The sequence below is a fragment of the Leguminivora glycinivorella genome, chromosome 24 (assembly GCF_023078275.1).
Source record: "Leguminivora glycinivorella isolate SPB_JAAS2020 chromosome 24, LegGlyc_1.1, whole genome shotgun sequence".
Lineage (NCBI taxonomy): Eukaryota > Metazoa > Arthropoda > Insecta > Lepidoptera > Tortricidae > Leguminivora > Leguminivora glycinivorella.
The window spans coordinates 10594299-10614327 of NC_062994.1; the positions used below are offsets into that span (position 1 = coordinate 10594299).

Sequence of the window (20029 nt, forward strand, 5' to 3'; positions counted from 1 at the left end):
CACAATCTGTAGTTAGTAGTTGTCACTGTTTACTGTTGGCAACACCACCGCCTCTCCACGCTCCACGCCGCATCGGGGATTCCCCAATAAACGTTTGCATACTGAATGTTTATCGAATTAAAATGTACATTATTGTTATTGAAACGTTACAAATCACGAAAAACCGTTATTGTCGTATTATTTGTTCATCTGAAAAAAAAAACATATTTAGAAAAAAAAACCAAGACATTCTGAAAAAAAAAAACATTTGGTTCTTTTTTCTATTTGCAACCCTATACTTGTGTCTGCAGTCTGCCAAATAAACGATTTACCTAATCTATATGGTCTATCTACTCAGGCTTAAAGCTAGGAACACACTACGCGGACGTCCGTCGTGAATCGACCGCGGACGGGAATCTGGACAATGGAAATACACATAACCGTGCAAACTATCGGTCGACGGACGCGGACGTGGCCTTGAGCGCATGGACGTCCGATCGAAATCTGGCTCGCTGGATCTTTTGTTCCGTGCACACTGATAGGTCGCGGTCGCGGTCGTTTTACGACGGACGTCCGCGTAGTGTGTTCCGAGCTTCGGTTAGGCCTAAGTTAAATCGACGCTTCATAGCGTGCACGCAGGAATAGGGTTGTAAATAGAAAAAAAACCAAAAGTTTTTTTCAGAATTATGAAAAAAAACATGAAAAAAAACCGAGCACCATGGTTTTTTTTTCTAAATATGGTTTTTTTTTTCAGATGAACAAATAATACGACAATAACGGTTTTTCGTGAGTAGTAACGTGTTTCAATAACAATAATGTACATTTTAATTAAATTAACATTCAGTATACAAACGTTTATTGGGGAATCCCCGATGCTGCGTGTAGGGTGGAGAGGCGGTGGTGTTGCCAACAGTAAATAGTGATAACTACCAACTACAGATTTCGTAAATGTTACTTTTCTAAGACCAGAAATTAAAGTTATTTGATTAAATTGGTTTAATAGTTAACATTAAGTCTAAAAAACCGTAAAAAGTATTAAATACTTTCCAAATTTTGAGATTTTGTACTTTAGAAAAAAAACATACTCCAGAAAAAAAACTGGTTTTTTTTCACGGTTTTTTTTTTAAATTTTTTATTTCAAGCCAGAAAAGAAACCGTTTTTTTGCAACCCTACGCAGGAACACTAATTAAGGGACAAGTATTGTATATGGCTAACAGCAGATACCACACTTATAAGTATCTTATAAGTATGTACTTTCTATACTTTAAAGCTAACGATATAATACTGGGACAGACAAAGCCCATACCCCTGAAATGTATGCACCTTTTAAGCTTAAAACTAGATGGCGCTGGAAGTTTCCAAAATCATATTTTCCCCAAATATTTTTGCGAGTTTAATTTTTTTTATAAGAACAAATGACATAATATTTCTTTATTTTAAAATCATGATATCACGTCAATACACATTTTGAAAAAAAAAATCAAATTGTAGGAGTCATCAGTGTAGTTAGTTACGAGTATGATTATAGTATTAAATAGATGACGCTAAAAAATGGAGGTACCTACGATCTATAGTATGACGATTGTAAAATAATTTTTGCTTTAAAGTAATATGTGTGAAAAATATACGTTAATTACGAGAATCTGTAATTTATTCTTTCAGAACTGGACGAGAGGCCACCAAGTCTAAAGAAAAGGTTCGCGATCGACTTACGGACGCCAGAAGAAATTGAAGCCGATTTGGAAACTGAAGCTTAAAAACTGAACAAACTTGAAAAAATAACGCGTTTATTATATTGCGACAAAGAAACTCACGTACATACATACAAACATGAACACTGAAAACAATACACTCTTTTTTTGGGGCAGTCGTGTAAGGTAATAATAATTTATTATCAAAAAATAACGCCTCTATTGAAGGTTTTTTTTTAGAAGAAGTATTTTATGTTTTGGTGAAGTTAGAAACTATTTAATTAATAACCGGTTGTACTCACGTTATTACAATATATTGCGACTGTTACGACATATTTTAAGCATATATGTAGAAGTGCTCGCGGCGGCTACGCTCCTAGCACTGCCCGCACCGCTCGCCACCCGGCCCGCTGCGCGCGCGCTGACAGGGCAGGGCGGGATGAGTAGAGCAGTCTGCAGTCCGTTATTAATTAAATATTCGAATATATCTCACGAAACTTTAACGTCTATAGGTTAGAAACTATTGGTTTATCCAATCAAACAACCAATAAATGTAAACGTTGTACATAGTTCACCATTATGTAAGAATTAAGCGAAGTACTTACGTATAGTATTTGATTTTACTTTATGAAACCTCCAACGCGGTTATTCCTTGGTAGTCTATTTCGTCAATGACATAGATAGATATTGAAAAACAATGGAATACATTTCAGTCTAGAAATTTGCCACTTTTTTACAGTTTTTTTTTTTTTTTTTTTTTTATTTTAAAAATAAGCCAAATATTGTATTTATTGTCACATTATTTTTGTGCCTATTTTGTAAAGATTGTACGTAATTCACCATAATAAATAACGTATAGTAGGTATTTGATTTTACTTTATGAAACCTCCAACGCGGTTATTCCTTGATAGTCTATTTACAAACACAACAGTAACAATGGAATACATTTCAATCTAGAAATTTGCCACTTTTTCTACAGTTTTTTTTACTTTGATTTAAAAATAAGCCAAATATTGTATTTATTGTCACATTATTTTTGAGCCCATTTTGGGGATAATGCCTTATAGAGGCTATTTAGTATAAAATATAAATGTTTAAAGTGAGGTGGGGTAAGACCAACATAGTTTATTTTACTCGAGGCAAGAGTAACAGTATGAGGATTTTCTACAAGAGTTTGTGTTGTCCTTGCGTTTTCCCATCTTACCTTATATTTGTTAGATTTTAAGACTATAAATACCAAAACACACCATTTGTGATTTAGTTCATAGTTTTAATTGTAGCAAACTGTATTTTTTCTTAAATAATAAAATAAAGAATCAAAGTACATAATATACATATTATAGAAGAAGAGTTTTATTTACAAACCATAACATCTTTATTTTAAACCTTTCAAATGTGAAATTGTGGGAATTGTCGAGAGATGGCAGTCTATGCACTGCGACTACACAGGAATTCTCTTATACTCGATTGTCATTTTCAAATAATACAACATTTTTAAACTGCTTACTTTTATTGCATAATCTCCATAACAAATACTGTCTTAACGAAGCCTCGTCGTAAAATATTCCATGTTATTTTTATTACTTTAACGCCCTTATTCCCTCCAACTTCATACAGATCCTCATCGCCAGAACAACTTCTACTTCTATCCTGTCCACGGCCGCTTTATCTCTCATCAAATTATCATCTTCTGTCATTTTCTTAGCTCTTTCTTCTATGAGACTCATCAACCGTGCCATTACTAGATGTAGAAATACTTCTAGATATTCTTTATCCGTTTCCAGGTATAGCTGTTTGATGTTTTGAAACCAACGCTGTTCTTTGTATGTAGTGATAGTTGATATTTGTTTTATGGCCGTGTGGAGCTGTAATTAAATAGTACATTACGATTCAAGTGCAGAAAAGAGGAAGTTGGAAACGAGTGGCGATAAGTTAAAACACGACGAAGGGAGTTGTTTAAATCGACACAAGTCACGAATTTCCTCGTCGTTTTCAGTACGAAGCGAAAAATTTACTACTTTGCGCACTAGTGTGGAAAAAAAGAACCATATTTTTTTATGAAATAGGAGGCAAACGAGCAGACAGGTCGCCTCAGAGGTGTTGGAGGTGCGTTGGCGATATGTATCTACTGAAGATATTATTTAAAAATTCATGTCTATGACTTAATTGCGGAGGATTATAGTAGATTGCGTCTCAAGAGTGCAAAATTGCATATTTATAATAGAAGTATCGAGGGTTTTTAAAATAACTAGAAGCTTAAGCGCCGTGAAAGATTCGAGTGAGCTACGCTCATGATGGAATATTTTTCCGCTAAGTATGTGACATGAAAGCAAAAATCCTTCTGAGCAAAAACGAAGTCACTTTCATCCTTCCGATGGGATTAGGTTTATCTTTCTTAATAAAGAAAGACCTCATGAAGTTATGAGTAAAATACTTAGAACGCCGAAGTGACCGAGTGGCATCAGATCGCAAAGGATAGGAGCAAATTGAGGAGTCTAGTTTCGGATGCCAAAATCCACTTCGGGTCGCTAAGCCAGCACAGTAAGTAAGTTAAATACCTACATACATACATAAATACATACAATCACGCCTGTGTCCCATGAAGGGGTAGGCAGAACACATGAAACTACTCAAGTTTCAGTACCACTCTTGTGGCAAATAAGGGGTTGAAAGAAAACGAAACAGTGATATTGCAGTGACAGGTTGCCAGCCTCTCGCCTACGCCACAATTTAACCCATATCCCACAGTCGCCTTCTACGACACCCACGGGAAGAAAGGGGGTGGTGAAATTCTCAACCCGTCACTACACGGGCACAGTTAAATACTTACATCATTCAAACACATATTGAGACAATCTAATGCTTCTTTAAAATCCTCAACATCGCTCCTTGATCTGGACACTGCCCTAGCTTTATTCAGTTCAACATACATTCTCTGAAGAGTGTTGATTTTCTTCCCTTTCTTAGTTTTAGGTAAGACGGAAACTTTTTTTCTCCTATCCCCATTTAACTTTGCTCGTCTTCGGGATTGGTACTCTTTTGTTTGAAGTGCGATTGTTTTTTTAGCTGTTTCGTAGAGGTCTATGACGAATTCTAGAAGCTTGGCGTCTAATGGATGTAGTCTTTTGCCTTTTAGTTTCCTTTCCCTGTATTAAATAATATCGTGATTTAGTAAAAATATTAACTTATAAGTATACTTATTATACTTACCCTATCATCTTACGAAACACAAGCGATTGTGACGATCTTTTCACTGCTAGACAGCCACCTGCCGATTTTTATCAATAATACTTAGGTAACTAAGTAGTACGATAAAGTATGGAATGGGAGGCGTAGACTGAATTTACGATTTTTTTACGTTTCGGCGGGTGGAATGGCAGCCCACAATACAGCAGTAGCCGACGTCCACGATGGTGAATTATACGAAGTAAGAGTATACGAAGTATAGTTCACCATTGGTCATGGAAACGTGTTTTTGGATGTCAATAAATAAACCATTTACGTATTAAGTTATAAAATACTCACGTCATATTTTGTAATTTTTCCAAACCAGCTCGAATAAGAACAGTGGTGCCAAGCCAGTCATAATTTAGTAAGCTTGCATCGTTTCTATTTACTAATTTTTTCAGACTGTTGATATGTGTCTCCAAATAATCATGAGAAATTGATTTTTCATGCTTCTTATCAAGGACATGAAAATTTGGATAATTTATATCTCGGTGGTCAAACGAAGATATTTTTCTGTTTGTGTCTGTGTTTTCCATTCCTATCCTTAATATGGAAACGAGATTGGTGTTTCTTGTCCTTATTATGTTTCTTTTTATTTTCTTTTATTTTAGTTCCTTCGAGTTTGCCTTGAGATCTTTAACCAGATTAACTAGTCGTTGAATACCTTTATTTTTGAGCCGTTTATTGTGAATTTCTAAGGAATTTGCTATATCTTCATAAGTTTCTTTGTCTGAATCACTTTTATCATCCTTTGAATTATTTTTAGGAGTTGGTGCTTCATTATCATTAGCTTTATCAACGAGATTCTGTAAAACAGCACCAAAGTTCGTAAATAACTCTGTAATCGTTTTCTTTTCACTTTTGTTTGTATCAATACCGTTATCACCCTCATCGCCATTTTCCTCTGTTATTGTAATAATATCTTTACCAAGGACATCGTGTAATGATTTATCATTTAATTTCTTATTGTATAATTTAGTTCTTATCTTCTTCAAAGTATGTTTCAAAGGTTTTTCGATAAAGGCGGTGTCTCCTGAAGATTCATCAGATATATCGCTTAATATTACATCTTCTAAATCAGAACTTTGTTTGATTTTATTATTTAATATGATTCTTTCTTTAACATCCTTATATCGCAAACTCTTTCCATTGTCAGTGGAATAAACATCGAGGTTGGTGGATGTTGAATGTGTTTCTTTAATCTCAACAATGGATTGTGGTTCAACTTTTCCTTTTAGAATTTTTTGGTTATTATAATAGGCGTTTTCTGGGTCATAATTGTATACTGGTACTAAATGTGGCTTTGTTTCGGTGATTTCTTTATTATGTGTATCGGATTCGGAAGAATTCGACTCTGAAACAGTAAAATGTTTTCTAGAAATATTTTTAACACAGCAAAGTTAAAGCTTACCTCAGTGGCGGTCAATTTTGCTTTATATAATCGATACCTCTGGGTTCAATTGGCGTAAAGGACATTTTGGCGAAAATGAGTTATATATACAGTTTTGTTCAGAATTTCAAGCGCTATCGATCTGTGTAGTTAAAATTTCGATATCTCTTAAAAAGTTGCCTTTACGACCAAGATTTTCTACTATGGACTTGCAAAAATAGCTTTTCTGAAGGGGCGTAAATATCAAGTCATTAATTATAAATTATTATTTGTGTCGTAAAGGAAATCTACAAATAAAAATATAGTCGTAAGTCACCTTGATATATATTATTGCCCTTTAAGCCCTTACTTTTTAAGGATCACTTTCTATAGTAGTGTGGTAAAGTTGGGCGTAAAGGACAAGTTTTTTTGTTCTTCGTCCTTTACGACCAGCACTAAAAATATTTTATCCGCAACTGTAATCGATATCATTGGGTTCAATTGTCGTAAAGGACATATAATGCAGGTTTCCAAGAGAAAGATAAACCCACTTTTTTGTTTTTTTGGCCTATATTTGTGACGTGTATAAGAAAAATATGCAGATTACGAGTATATTTAACCTAGTGTAACAACCGTAGTGATAAACGAAACGATTTAGAAGATAGATGGTTGTAAAGGACACGTCAAAAGCTATTAACGTCCTTTACACCCATGATTTGATAGGGTCGTAAATGACGGTCTTAGATGATTTTTATACAAAACCGGGGCGTAATTGTAACCGAAATGGTACAAATGTTGTGCTAAGTTTACAATTAAAAACTGGAAAAATGTGTCAAAACGTTTATAGGAGGTAGGGCATAGCGAATGATATTCCGCTTTGTGTGGTAGGGCACAGCACAGCGGATATTGTCTCGCTCGAATCTAGAGCAGAGCCCAACTGGGGTAGTACCTCCGCCTTACAGAAGACCGCAGCCAAATAGCACTAGACCCTACTCATAGTGTTGTGTTCCTGTCGGTGAGTAAGGCTGCCAGAGCTCAACGAGGGTGCGGTGTGCTGATGACGGGAGGACTTACGGAACTAACTTGTTCCGTTTATTGTCCTTTGAGTCGTCGGCAACCCGAACCCTCCTTATAACTTGTACACTCCTTTTTACTGTGTATAGTATGAATTTTTTGAAACGAACGTTTCTAAACAAAGGTATTGTTCCTTTTGTGTTGAGCGGGAGCTTCTGTATTTGCACGCGCTAAGACAACAAGAAGCAACTGTATCCTGATAATTGTAAGGTTCAAATCTGTACAGCATCAAATTTGAGATAGATTATTTTGGAAATGTGAAGCGATAGACCACACCGCTATAGGTGCGAAAATACAGCGTTTCTAATACTTTGATACTTGGTGGTGGTGCTGTAAGTAATGAAACACGTATATTATCACTGTTATTTTTTATTAATGATTTTGTTAACAATCAACAATTGTATATAGCAATATATAAATAGTAATTACATAAATATTAGGTACAAGTCTTGATAAATAAAATAACATAAATAACTAAACAAACCGTAAACCGTATTTATAACAAAACATAACAATGGCGGTCAGATTGAAAAACCTTATCAGTGTTTATTGTCACTTTGCGATGACACCTTAAGGTGCCAGGTGCTTATCAACCTTTTAATCGTAGTTTCGCTGTTTAAACGTGTTATTTTTATTATACAGACTGACATATTACCGATGATTATTATAACTATATGTACTATACTTACACCATCAAGTATCAAAGTATTAGAAGCGCTGTATTTTCGCACCTATAGCGGTGTGGTCTATCGCTTCACATTTCCAAAATAATCTATCTCAAATTTGCTGCTGTACAGATTTGAACCTTACAATTATCAGGATACAGTTGCTTCTTGTTGTCTTAGCGCGTGCAAATACAGAAGCTCCCGCTCAACACAAAAGGAACAATACCTTTGTTTAGAAACGTTCGTTTCAAAAAATTCATACTATACTTAACACAGCAAAAGGGAATGTACAAGTTTCTAATGGGGTGGCAACGCGTATGTGACACTGTTTGAGTTGCAGGCGTCCATAGGTTACGGTGACCGCTTTACATCAGGCGGGCCGTATACTTGTTTGCCACCGACGTAGTATAAAAAAAAAAAAAAAAAAAAACTTAATATGGCATAGAATAGACATTAGTTTAATGCAGTGTATTATTTATCTAAGCTATCTTAGAAACAAAAAAGAACAAGACTATTTTATATCCAGTTTTGTAATAAAGAACCAAAATTTGCTTAAAAACGATCTACTAATACTTTGGCAACAAGCTCAAAGTTATTTTTTTAGTATTCGCCGCTGTTGAATAGTCAGTAGGTTACGCATTCAGCCTTTAATTCTAGCGGGGAAACGCTTTCGTAGTATTATTATACTGCGACGAGATGTAGGTAATTTAAAAAAAACACTATGGTAATCAGGGTACGTACCCACAACGTATGCACAAACGCTCACGATAATATCTATTTCGTAGCTTTATATTTTTTTCGTAGCTATAGCTATAGCTTTATCGCTCTTGCGTATTGCACCAGACTGCATTTTTGTCGGCGTCTGGCGTCGACGATTGCCATTCAGCTACGCCGCCAGTAAACTTTAACAGTAGACTATACTAACATTTAGTGCGACAATAACAGGTGCGTTTCGCTAGCGAATGAGCGTTAGCGTTTGGTGACTTGGCTATGTACCCACAGGTACTTAAAGCATTGACTATAATATTTCTAGGATTGAACTCATAATTAAGATTATTCTTACTTAACAGGTTAAAGACTAAATAACAATCTTCTGTTTTAAAATTATCAAAAATATGCATCAACATAGTAGGTAGTCTTGACTACAGTTACTATTATTTATTAGTTGGTCACAGTTTGTATACGCGTCTTAACTTGCGTTTATAAATTGGTACTTAACTCTTAGTTATTCTTAGAACTTCTTTCTACTTTATACTTAAAATTACTGTCGTATTAATATAGTCTACTGTTCACAGTTGCTGATTAAAGTTTACGTGATTACCATTAGTGTTTTTATATTTACTTAAACTACGAAAGCGTTTCCCTGCTAGAATTAAATACTGAATGCGTAACTTATTGAGAGTTGAGACAGCGGCGAGTACTAAAATAATAACTTTCCAAAATACTAGATAGTTTTTAAGCAAATGTTGTTTCTTTATTGCAAAACTGGATATAAAATAGTCTTGTTCTTTGTCTCTGCTAAATATTTAGATAAATATACACTGTAACACTAATGTGGCTATTCTATGCCATATTAACTACGTTTTGATACATTTTTCAAGTTTCTCAATTGTAAACTAAGCTAAAAACAGTTGCCATTTGTACCATTCCGGTTACATTTACGCCCCGAATTTGTATAAAAATCATCTAAGACCGTCATTTACGACCCTATCAACTCTAATTGTTCAAAAAAATCGTGGGTGTAAAGGACGTCCATAGCATTTTGACGTGTCCTTTACAACCATCTAACTTCTAAACCGTTTAGTTTATCACTACGGTTGCTACACTAGGTGAAGGATACTAAAAATCTACATATTTTTCTATATACGTCACAAATATAGGTCAAAAAACTAAAAAGATATAAACATTTTTCTAAAAAAAAAGTTGTTTTTTGCTTCTCCTGAAAACCTGCATTTTGTCCTTTACGCCAATTGAACCCAAAGGTATCGATGATACATTTTTTTTATAAATATAAATACAATGTCAATACGTGAGCATAATTAGGGGTAGTAAATCAATCACGTATTATTTTTTGCGACAATTTAAATATATTGGGTGGTTGTCATATAATTATTACTTATTATATGTATTTTTTATTGTACCTACCTATAAATAAATATGAATGGGCTACTAAATATTCGAACTTGTCATATTAGTACTAAAGCTGACCGTTCACTATACTACTAATTTATTTAATTTGTTACAACGTTTACATTACCTGTTGACGAAGCATGATAGGCATTACGTGTTTCTTCATTTACATTGCTTATTTGAGCACTGCTAACTGTACCTTTATTATTTGTTTTTTCAGTAACTTTACTAACTGTAGTGCTTTTGTTAATCCTAGTATCGACTTTTGGTGTAGATGTACTCGTTTTATCAGATATTGTACTGCTGTCCCCAGTTACATTCACATTATCTATTATTGCAATTGGATTAAATGTTTTTTCATCACTAGTAAATTTAGTGTCAAATAGTTTTTTACGTGTTTGTGGACTTTCCTTATATTGTGTTGTAGTATCAACAACAACACCGGTCTTTGCGTGTGTGGCTTTAGGAGAAGAGTTAGTTGAACTAATTTCTGTGATATTTTCTAAGACTGTGTTGTTTTCTAGTGTAGATGTATTTGTGGTTTTATGATCTTCTAGTGGCTTTTCGATATTAAGTTCCAATGTGTTAGAAGCAACGCTTTGTGTTTTGGAGCTATCATTGTTCAAGGTTGAAGTTACGCCTAAAGCATAATTTGTAGTTTTATTGCTCTCTGCATTATAAAAGTCCGTGCTGACGGTAGTAGTGTCATTTGTGGAACCTGCACTAGAATTATCAGCTCTTATTTGCTTGGTATCTTTATCTACATTTTCTAACGTAATGTTAAAATCACTTGAACGTCTCCCAGTTCTTCTGTGTTCAATTGAAGAATCATTGACGTTTCCAGATGTTGTATTTAAACTTACATTTTCCCGCTTAATTACATCTACTTTTGATTCGTTTTTCTCTTGTGGAACTGTGTTTTGTGTTTTAATAGCTGTGTTGTTATGATTACTTTTATGATGGCTAGTGTTTTCATTGTCATACTGATACTGTACTATTACAGGAATATTTTGACCATATTGTACTACTTGATTACCTTCGTTTTTCCTTCTTGTCGCCTCTGATTTGTCGTCTCTACTTCGTAAGGTCAGGTCTACATGGGGTTGATTCTCAATTCTTGCAGTAGTATCATTAGAACTTCGCCTATGATGACTTTTAAGATTATCTATTTCGGATCTCAAAATACTTTGAATAGATTTTCCCTGATCTTCCAAACGTTTTTCATAAACTTCCACAGTTGTGTGATTCGTGTCAGTCAGTTCTGGCGTCTTGACTTCAGGGACTTCATTTTGTATCCTTTTCTCTACCTTTTGAAGGAATTCCTGCTTTTCTTTTTCGGGTAGTGAGTTAATAAATTGGGTGTCGTTATTATCGTTGCCACTGATTATTTTGAAGTTTGTTAATGTGATTATGATGAATAAAGTTAGCATTTTGTTACTTTAATCTCATGTTGGAATGAAACTGCTGGTTTGGAAGTTATTCGCTCGACCGTGAAGCGGATCGAGGCATAAAATTTGTTGATAAGGCTATGAAATCGCTTTTGTTGCATGAGTTTTCTCGTTATAGATACGTGTGTCGGATTGTCTCATTTACGTCTTACGTTTTCAATTAAAATGTTTGCTTCTACAAAACAGCATATAAAAAACAACATAAACTATATCTTACTTATTTTAAGTTATGAAAAAAAGCAAAAAAAAATCTTTGAATAAAAAATTATGAACATTTTTTATTTGTCACTAGCTATTGCCCGCGGCTTCGCTCGCGTTAAATTCGAAAATTGCGGAATGCTCCATAGAAACTTCCACCCCCCCCCCCATTTTATGGAAGTGGGGGGTCACAAAGAGACAAAAGACAAAAACCTATGTCACTCGATCTCCATCCCTTCAACTACCTCGACTTAAAGAATCACACACACTTTCCCATTTTTTGGACTAACAGACAAGTAAAATTTATCGTACATATATGTACAAGTTCATATAGGCCAAGTTATGTCATATGTTTGTTTAGCAAACTTTTACATAAACACACACACACACACACCAATATGAAATGTAGGCATTCGCGCGTAAAAAAATGACGTCATACCTACATCCCATGGGCTGGAAGAGATCCCTTATAGGGATAAGTTCGCCTTTGTACCTCTGTTCCTGTAAACTGTATATGAATCTGTTGTACACGAGTAGTACTAAATATTGTTGAGAAGCTTTCTGTGTAATACATCATACATTAAATATAAGATCTTACCATCCCATAAATTAAAATGCGACCGCCTAAGGACGCGCATACACTAAAGCACACAGAGATGGCGCCACAAAAAAAAATTAGCTTTCGATTATACTTGTAGATGGCGTTGAGTGTAACTTTTGACATAGATTTATGGCTCGAAATTGACACTTAACGCCAATCTACAAATAATCGATGGCAACGAGGCATTTTTGTGTGGCGCCATCCCATATATGTGTGGTTTAGTGTATGCGCGTTCTTAGGCGGTCGCATTTTAATGTATGGGATGGTATGATTTTCTTATATTGAATTTATGATTACACTACCGCAATGTCTCGCAAATGCAACAGCTTAGGTATCCCAATTCTGTACCGGGTCTCCCTAAAACCAACGCCAACATGAAAAGGGGTGATAGCACCGAATTAAGCACCTAAAGTAAAGTGTGTGTCTGTTAGTTTGTCCGTCTTTCACGGCAAGACGGAGCGACGGAGAGATTTTTTAGGTGGAGATACTCGTAGTTGAAGCGATAAAGAGTGACATAGGCTACTTTTGTCTCTAATGCGAGCGAAGCCACGGGCAAAAGCTAGTTTATTTATATTTATTTATTTATTCTCTACCTTCTTAATTACATGGGTAAAAGTGGATATAACTGAAACATAATCAAAGCTGGTTTTCCTTTTAATTCATAATTCAATTAATCTTATTATTGCATTTGTAAACCTAAACTTAACCTACACATCAGCCTTAAACCTAAATAACCCTCTTTTTAACTTTCTTCCTTTCGTCTTTAAACTCCTTTCTGCAAATAGCCTGGCGTTTTCAAAATCCTCTTCAGTATTATCCACTGTACCTACTTCATCATTAACATTTTCTATCTTAGGTTCAATTTCTATTATTTCCGGATTCATATACGGTAGCTCCATATTTTTATCAGCTACATCTTCTTTTTCAACTTCTTTAACGACTTCTTGTAAAAGGCTTTGTGCTATCAAGTTTTGTTTTCTTTTATTGGCTGGTTTCCTTCTATGTTGTTTTATTCTTTCCCTATTCCTTTCTTTAATTTGTTGGTTGACCATTTCTGAGTCTTTGTTAGTATCTGTGTTTGTCATGTTTTCTGTGTTTGTCATTTCTTTGTCATTTGTTTCGGATTTAGTGTCATTTGTTTCTTTACCAATTTCCATGTTTAGATCGTAGTAATTTGGTGAGTCTGCGCAGTCGATAGCATCTCGTGGCCTTGTACAAACCAGGACTTCCTGAAAATATTAAATTATACATTGAAATGTACTTCACACACATAAATAAGAATATAATATTAAGATAAAATCTAGACATAAATACTTAATAACTTTTGGAAACTTCCAGTGTGTGATAAACTAGACTTTATTAATTTTACTTTTGATCACGTAATTCATGTGCGAAATGCCCTGTGATATTTTCCAGTCGCATTTCGGAGAAGGAAAACATGGTGAGGATTTGAGGAAATCAAACTAATCGCAATAATTTGGTTGGACCTAATGGAAGGTCATATCGTCACTACTTTTAAAAAATCTCGTATCTCACGCTGTTCCTCAAAGTTAAAACGCAGTAAGTCTATATGCATTCCATACAAGTTTTTTTAAAAGTAGTGACGATGTAGCAGTCGCTTTCGTAAAACTAATGCCTACGTGGAAAGGGACGGTGTTTCATTGCCGTCTGAATACTCTATGTCGAAATGCACAAGTGTAAGTATAAGTATTTTTTTGTCATTTAAAGTCCACTTGCTATAAACAGCCTACGAAGTCAAAGAGTACTGGTATTCGTTAGACTTATATTGACCGGGATATAGACCGTGATTACCTTTTTGATTTTTGTCGAGCTCCCGATATTTCGACGCATTCAAAACTCTTACTGGTATTCGTTTTCTAATTGCAAAAAGCATACTTACCAACGTCAAATACACCTTACAATGTCAAAGAGCCCTCGTAACTTGTCACCGTTAGGTTACAAGTGTTACTAGAGATAGATGCATTGACTGATGATAAATACCTGGTTGAAAACAGTCTCATTGGGGCAGATAAAGCTCCATCTATATATGTAATGCTTCGTCCATGCCGTTTGTGTGGGTAGACATTCGTGGAACCCTTGGCAATCGTTGTCTACTTGCAAAAAGCATACTTACCAATATCAAATGTACCGTACGGTGTTAAAGAATCGTTGTAATTTGTCACCGTTAGGTTAGGTCTTACTAGAGAAACTGATGATAAATACCTGGTTGAAAACAGTCTCATCGGGGCAGATAAAGCTCCATCTATATTTAATGCTTCGTCCAGATGCCGTCTGTATGAGTAGACATTCGTGGAACACTTGGCAATCGTTATTTACTTGCAAAAAGCATACTTACCAATATCAAATGTACCTTACGGTGTTAAATAATCTTTGTAATTTGTTACCGTTAGGTTAGAAGTCTTACTAGGGAAACTGATGATAAATACCTGGTTGAAAACAGTCTCATCGGGGCAGATAAAGCTCCATCTATATTTAATGCTTCGACCTGATGCTGTCTGTATGAGTAGACATTCGTGGAACACTTGGCAATCGTGGTCTACTTGCAAAAAGCATACTTACCAATATCAAATGCACCTTACGGTGTTAAAGAATCGTTGTAATTTGTCACTGTTAGGTTAGGTCTTACTAGAGAAACTGATGATAAATACCTGGTTGAAAACAGTCTCATTGGGACAGATAAAGCTCCATCTATATGTAATGCTTCGACCTGATGCTGTCTGTGTGGGTAGACACACGTGGAATATTTGGCAGTCATTGTCTACATCTGCATAGTATCCGTACGTTCTGTTCTCGCAGCTAGAAGAAAAGACAATAGTTTTTTCACCACACCAACTGGTAAAGGCTCCACAAGGGGGCAAAGTAATTTCATACAAATTTGAACTCGATGTCTTAATCTGGCTGCTACATTTTACCTATAAATGATGATTTTGAATCATAAATATTGAATAAATTGATGGATTTGATTGCCGAAAATTTGTGCACCGATGATCTAAACTTCTGAAAGGTACTTGAGCCAAACTATAAATGAGAAAGTTTCGGTACTTTTATGTGTATTTTACTTACTCTATCCAAGAGACACATTTATAATAAGCCTAATTTAGGTAATTCACTTTAAATACATAGTATGTATTAAGAATTGCCATACCCTACCAGGGTGCCATGTGATCCTATGTACTTAAATATGCAATCAACTTTGTAACCATGGTTCGCAATAAATGATTATCTTATCTTATCTTATCTCACCTAAAAGTATCTGTAATATTTTCCCGAATAGACGACGCATTCGCTGGCAGATTTAGAGTATCTGACTTTGTTTGATTCTCCATTGCCTGAAAAGAAATACTACAATTATTTCTAGAGAACGGTATAAATGATAAAAAACCGGCCAAGAGCGTGTCGAGCCACGCTCAGTGTAGGGTTCCGTAGTTTTCTGTATTTTTCTCAAAAACTACTGGACCTATCAAGTTCAAAACAATTTTCCTAGAAAGTCTTTATAAAGATCTACTTTTATGATTTTTTTCATATTTTTTAAACGGGTCCATATTGGCTCATATAAAATGATTTGTTATAAAATTATTGTTTATACCGATTTGTGCTCCGAATGATCATTTCTCATAATTTTACTTATCTTAATTTTGTTTCATTATTATCAATAGTACTACTATCACTGTTCATAATAATCATTTAGTCGAAAAATTTTAATCATAAATTCTATACAAATATTTAATAACATTCATAATTTTGTGTTTCAGAAAATCATTCATCATAAAATTATTTAAAAAGTTTTGTGGAAGTTCTATGAAAAACTTGTGCCATTTATAGAAGCGCGCTTGAAGCTTTTACAGTGACATATACAATTTACATTAAAAATTCGTTTCTGGTTCGCTCACGGTCAACCTAACACGCTCCTCCTCGCTACGCTCGTCGTCGCACCTAACTGGACTGTCACATGTGATGTCTGTTCTGTTAACAATAATATAACGATAAATTATATTACTCGCAATCGTTATGATCAATAAGTATATAAACATAAACATTAGTATAAAACGTATTTATGATGAATGACATTATGAACATAAGTCATTCGAAGTTACGATAGTTATTAACATAAAATTGTTATAAATAATGATCGTTATAATGTAAAATTGTATGAGAAACATTTTCGGACTACCAATAATCTATATAACAATTTTATATGAACTTTGGCGCACCCTTTTTAAACATATGGTTCAAAAGTTAGAGGGGGGGGGACGCACGTTTTTTTCCTTTAGGAGCGATTATTTCCTAAAATATTAATATTATCAAAAAACGATCTTAGTAAACCCTTATTCATTTTTAAATACCTATCCAACAATATATCACATATTGGGGTTGGAATGAAAAAAAATATCAGCCCCCACTTTACATGTAGGGGGGGTACCCTAATAAAACATTTTTTTCCATTTTTTATTTTTGCACTTTGTTGGCGTGATTGATATACATATTGGTACCAAATTTCAGCTTTCTAGTGCTAACGGTTACTGAGATTATCCGCGGACGGACGGACGGACAGACAGACATGGCGAAACTATAAGGGTTCCTAGTTGACTACGGAACCCTAAAAATTGGAATAGAGTTAGATGACGCTACACTTTTGGTTGATTTTTTTTTATACTACGTCGGTGGCAATCAAGCATACGGTCCGCCTGATGGAAAGCGGTCACCGTAACCTATGGACGCCTGCAACTCAAGGAGTGACACATGCGCGTTGCCAACCCATTAGAAGCTTGTACACTCCCTTTTTAACCCCCGACGCAAAAACGAAGGGGTGTTATAAGTTTGACGTGTCTGTCTGTGTGTATGTCTGTCTGTCTGTTTGTCTGTGTGTGTGTCTGTCTGTGGCATCGTAGCTCTCGAACGGATGAAACGATTTTGATTTAGTTTCTTTTGTCTGAAAGCTGAGTTAGTCGGGAATGTTCTTAGTCATGTTTCATGAAAATCGGTCCACTAGGTCGCGGTCGGGGGTTTTTTCAAAATTTTAATTTTGTGGTTATGCTGTGTTAAGTACACAGAAAATAACTCAGCTTTCAGACAAAAAAAACTAAATCTAAATCGGTTCATCCGTTCGGGAGCTACGATGTCACAGACAGACACACACACAGACAGTCAAACAGACAGACAGACAGACGGACAGACAGACAGACATACAGACACGTCAAACTTATAACACCCCTTCGTTTTTGCGTCGGGGGTTAAAAAAGAGTGTACAAGTTACAAGGAGGGTTCGGGTTACCGACGACTCAAAGTTGATTCTTGATTTACAAAAGATTATGTCGAGAGATGGCAGTCTATGTGACTTGTACTATATCGTCGACCGTAGGTTCAATTAGGGTAGCCGCTAAAATGGCGAAAATAAGTTAAATAAGGTACCTACAGCGGGGCAAATCTCGACTGGGGGCAATTGTAACTAATCCATTGTTTTTCCATTATTAGTTATTACACTATGATTTTGATACAATCATGTAAAACGCATGTATCCACTGAATACGCCTAACATATATAACCGGTGAACACTATTTAATAATGCAAACATTGTAAAACATGAAAAAAATGGACCAGTTGTACATTTGGCCTGTGTGTGGTGTGGGTGAGCCTGTGTGGTGACGGGTTAAGAATTTCACCACCCCCTTTCTTCCTGTGGGTGTCATAGAAGTCGACTGTGGGATATGGGTTAAATTGTGGCGTAGGCGAGAGGCTGGCAACCTGTCACTGCAATGTCACAATTTGGATTTCTGTCAACCCCTTTTTGCCAAGAGTGGCACTAAAACTTAGTAGTTCATGTGCTCTGCCTACTCCTTTACGGGATACAGGTGTGATTATATGTATGTACATATTGATTGTGCATTATTGAACCTTTGAATCAGTTACTACTTACCCTTAATAATTTTCCCATGATTCCATATCCAAGTTCCAAGTCAATGTCATCAAAAGCCTTGGCGCATATCACACTGATAAATAAGACTAGTAAACATTTGGTACTCGGTTTCGCCATCCTCAGTTCATTAAAATGTATGAAAAATCTGAAAATAAAATAAAGGTAATTATTTTAAGTATTAAAAAGTTTACTACCTACACACTTTAAGATGAGGAAGGTTTACAAAAAATACTGTTGAAAAATTTCACACGCTCACACTACTGTTATTAAAATTATATCAAATTTAATTTTAAGTTTTAACCATTTTCATGGCAGTTTCGTTTGAAAAATAATTAGGTATGTAATAAATTAGGTAATTTAACCCAACGTTTTTCTCTTTTTTTTAACGAGTTATATTTTCGGTAAGTACCTATACCGTATCAGGCACATCAACGGCTTAAAATAATGTATTTTTCCATAATATTATATTTTAATAGTACAAAAACATCTCCTAAATTATAAAACTGTGACAGCGTGTCTATAAAATAGTTATTATTTTTTAATTATTTATTTTTAATTAATGTTCGAAAATATTAAAACAATAACTTTCAAACTTACCGAAATAAAAATTAAATTGTCACTCAACACATCCACAGCACAGTCAGCAAAAACACCGATATCAAATAAAATAAAAACAAAAGCTATCGCGTATATTTTCAAAATAGGAATGTGCGAAAATTGGCATCTCGCTCTTATATAAACGCGGATATACTCCGTGTACCGACTGCAAATTAGGGACCGGGGATTAGGTAGCGTTAGCATGCTCGACAAAAAGTTTGTCATTTTTGCGTTAGGTAGGATCAGGTTTTTTTTTTATTTTAATATTTTTTTGACATGTTGGTTTTGTTCATTTTGATTGTATCGTCATCATCATCATATCAGCCCTTTATCGTTCACTGCTGAGCATAGGCCTCCCTTCTAGTACGCCACTTGTCCCGGACCTGACCTTGTCTCATCCAGTTGTGACCCGCAATTTTCCGGACGTAGTCCACCCATATAGCCCACACCCACGGAAACACGTGTTTTGTCCTTTAATACCAGCGGGTAAAAACGCATTTTATCCACTAGTGGGTAAAGTAATTTGACCTTGAATAAAGTCAAATTAACTGCTTTAAAATTGATAAAAGTAGGTGAATCTAGTAATAAAGATGATTTACCACCTGTGGAACTACTGGAAGCAGTGATAAACGCATTTTTTGCGTTGTTGTTTCCTCGCTATAGTGAGGGAAAAAGTTTTGTGTTACACTCGGGTGCAAATGTATTTTACTTCTCGTGTGTTAAAAAACTCGCAAGTTCAGGATTCTATTCTCGAACCACTCGCTTCGCTCGTGGTTCAACTATAGAATCCTTTCATTTGCTCGTTTTTAGGGTTCCGTAGTCAACTAGGAACCCTTATAGTTTCGCCATGTCTGTCTGTCCGTCCGTCCGTCCGTCCGTCCGTCCGTCCGTCCGTCCGTCCGTCCGTCCGTCCGCGGATAATCTCAGTAACCGTAAGCACTAGAAAGCTGAAATTTAGTACCAATATGTATTTCAATCACGCCAACAAAGTGCAAAAATAAAAAATGGAAAAAAATGTTTTATTAGGGTACCCCCCCTACATGTAAAGTGGGGGCTGATATTTTTTTTCATTCCAACCCCAACGTGTGATATATTGTTGGATAGGTATTTAAA

General features: G+C 35.3%; 3 protein-coding genes across 8 annotated transcripts in view; 1 reads left to right on the plus strand and 2 right to left on the minus strand.

Annotated features, from left to right (window-relative positions):
• LOC125238764 overlaps window positions 1-2431 on the plus strand; it is a 40753-nt gene extending 38322 nt beyond the window's left edge. For all 4 annotated transcript variants that reach the window (XM_048146195.1, XM_048146194.1, XM_048146197.1 and 1 more), the window contains one exon: window positions 1643-2431. In XM_048146195.1, coding sequence (XP_048002152.1) covers window positions 1643-1737 — 95 coding nt within the window. In that variant the 3' untranslated portion in view covers window positions 1738-2431. The remainder of the gene's footprint in view (window positions 1-1642) is intronic.
• Window positions 2432-3162: 731 nt separating this feature from the next.
• LOC125238748 lies at window positions 3163-11624 on the minus strand. 3 transcript variants are annotated; one of them, XM_048146173.1, is made up of 4 exons: window positions 11174-11583; window positions 5197-6253; window positions 4502-4817; window positions 3163-3536 (listed from the first exon to the last, which is right to left on the minus strand). In XM_048146173.1, the coding sequence occupies exons 2-4, from the start codon at window positions 5433-5435 to the stop codon at window positions 3252-3254; spliced, it is 840 nt and encodes a 279-aa protein (XP_048002130.1). In that variant the 5' UTR covers window positions 5436-6253; window positions 11174-11583; the 3' UTR covers window positions 3163-3251. The 3 variants fall into 3 exon arrangements, with proteins under 3 accessions (XP_048002130.1, XP_048002131.1, XP_048002129.1); XM_048146174.1 differs by lacking the exon at window positions 11174-11583 and adding an exon at window positions 10265-10343; XM_048146172.1 differs by lacking the exons at window positions 3163-3536; window positions 4502-4817 and having other exon boundaries at window positions 5475-6253; window positions 11174-11624.
• Window positions 11625-13025: 1401 nt separating this feature from the next.
• Window positions 13026-19025, minus strand: LOC125238790. The gene is made up of 5 exons (XM_048146233.1): window positions 18917-19025; window positions 18320-18464; window positions 15649-15734; window positions 15054-15201; window positions 13026-13613 (listed from the first exon to the last, which is right to left on the minus strand). The coding sequence occupies exons 2-5, from the start codon at window positions 18434-18436 to the stop codon at window positions 13092-13094; spliced, it is 873 nt and encodes a 290-aa protein (XP_048002190.1). The 5' UTR covers window positions 18437-18464; window positions 18917-19025; the 3' UTR covers window positions 13026-13091.
• Between the last annotated feature and the right edge of the window lie 1004 nt (window positions 19026-20029).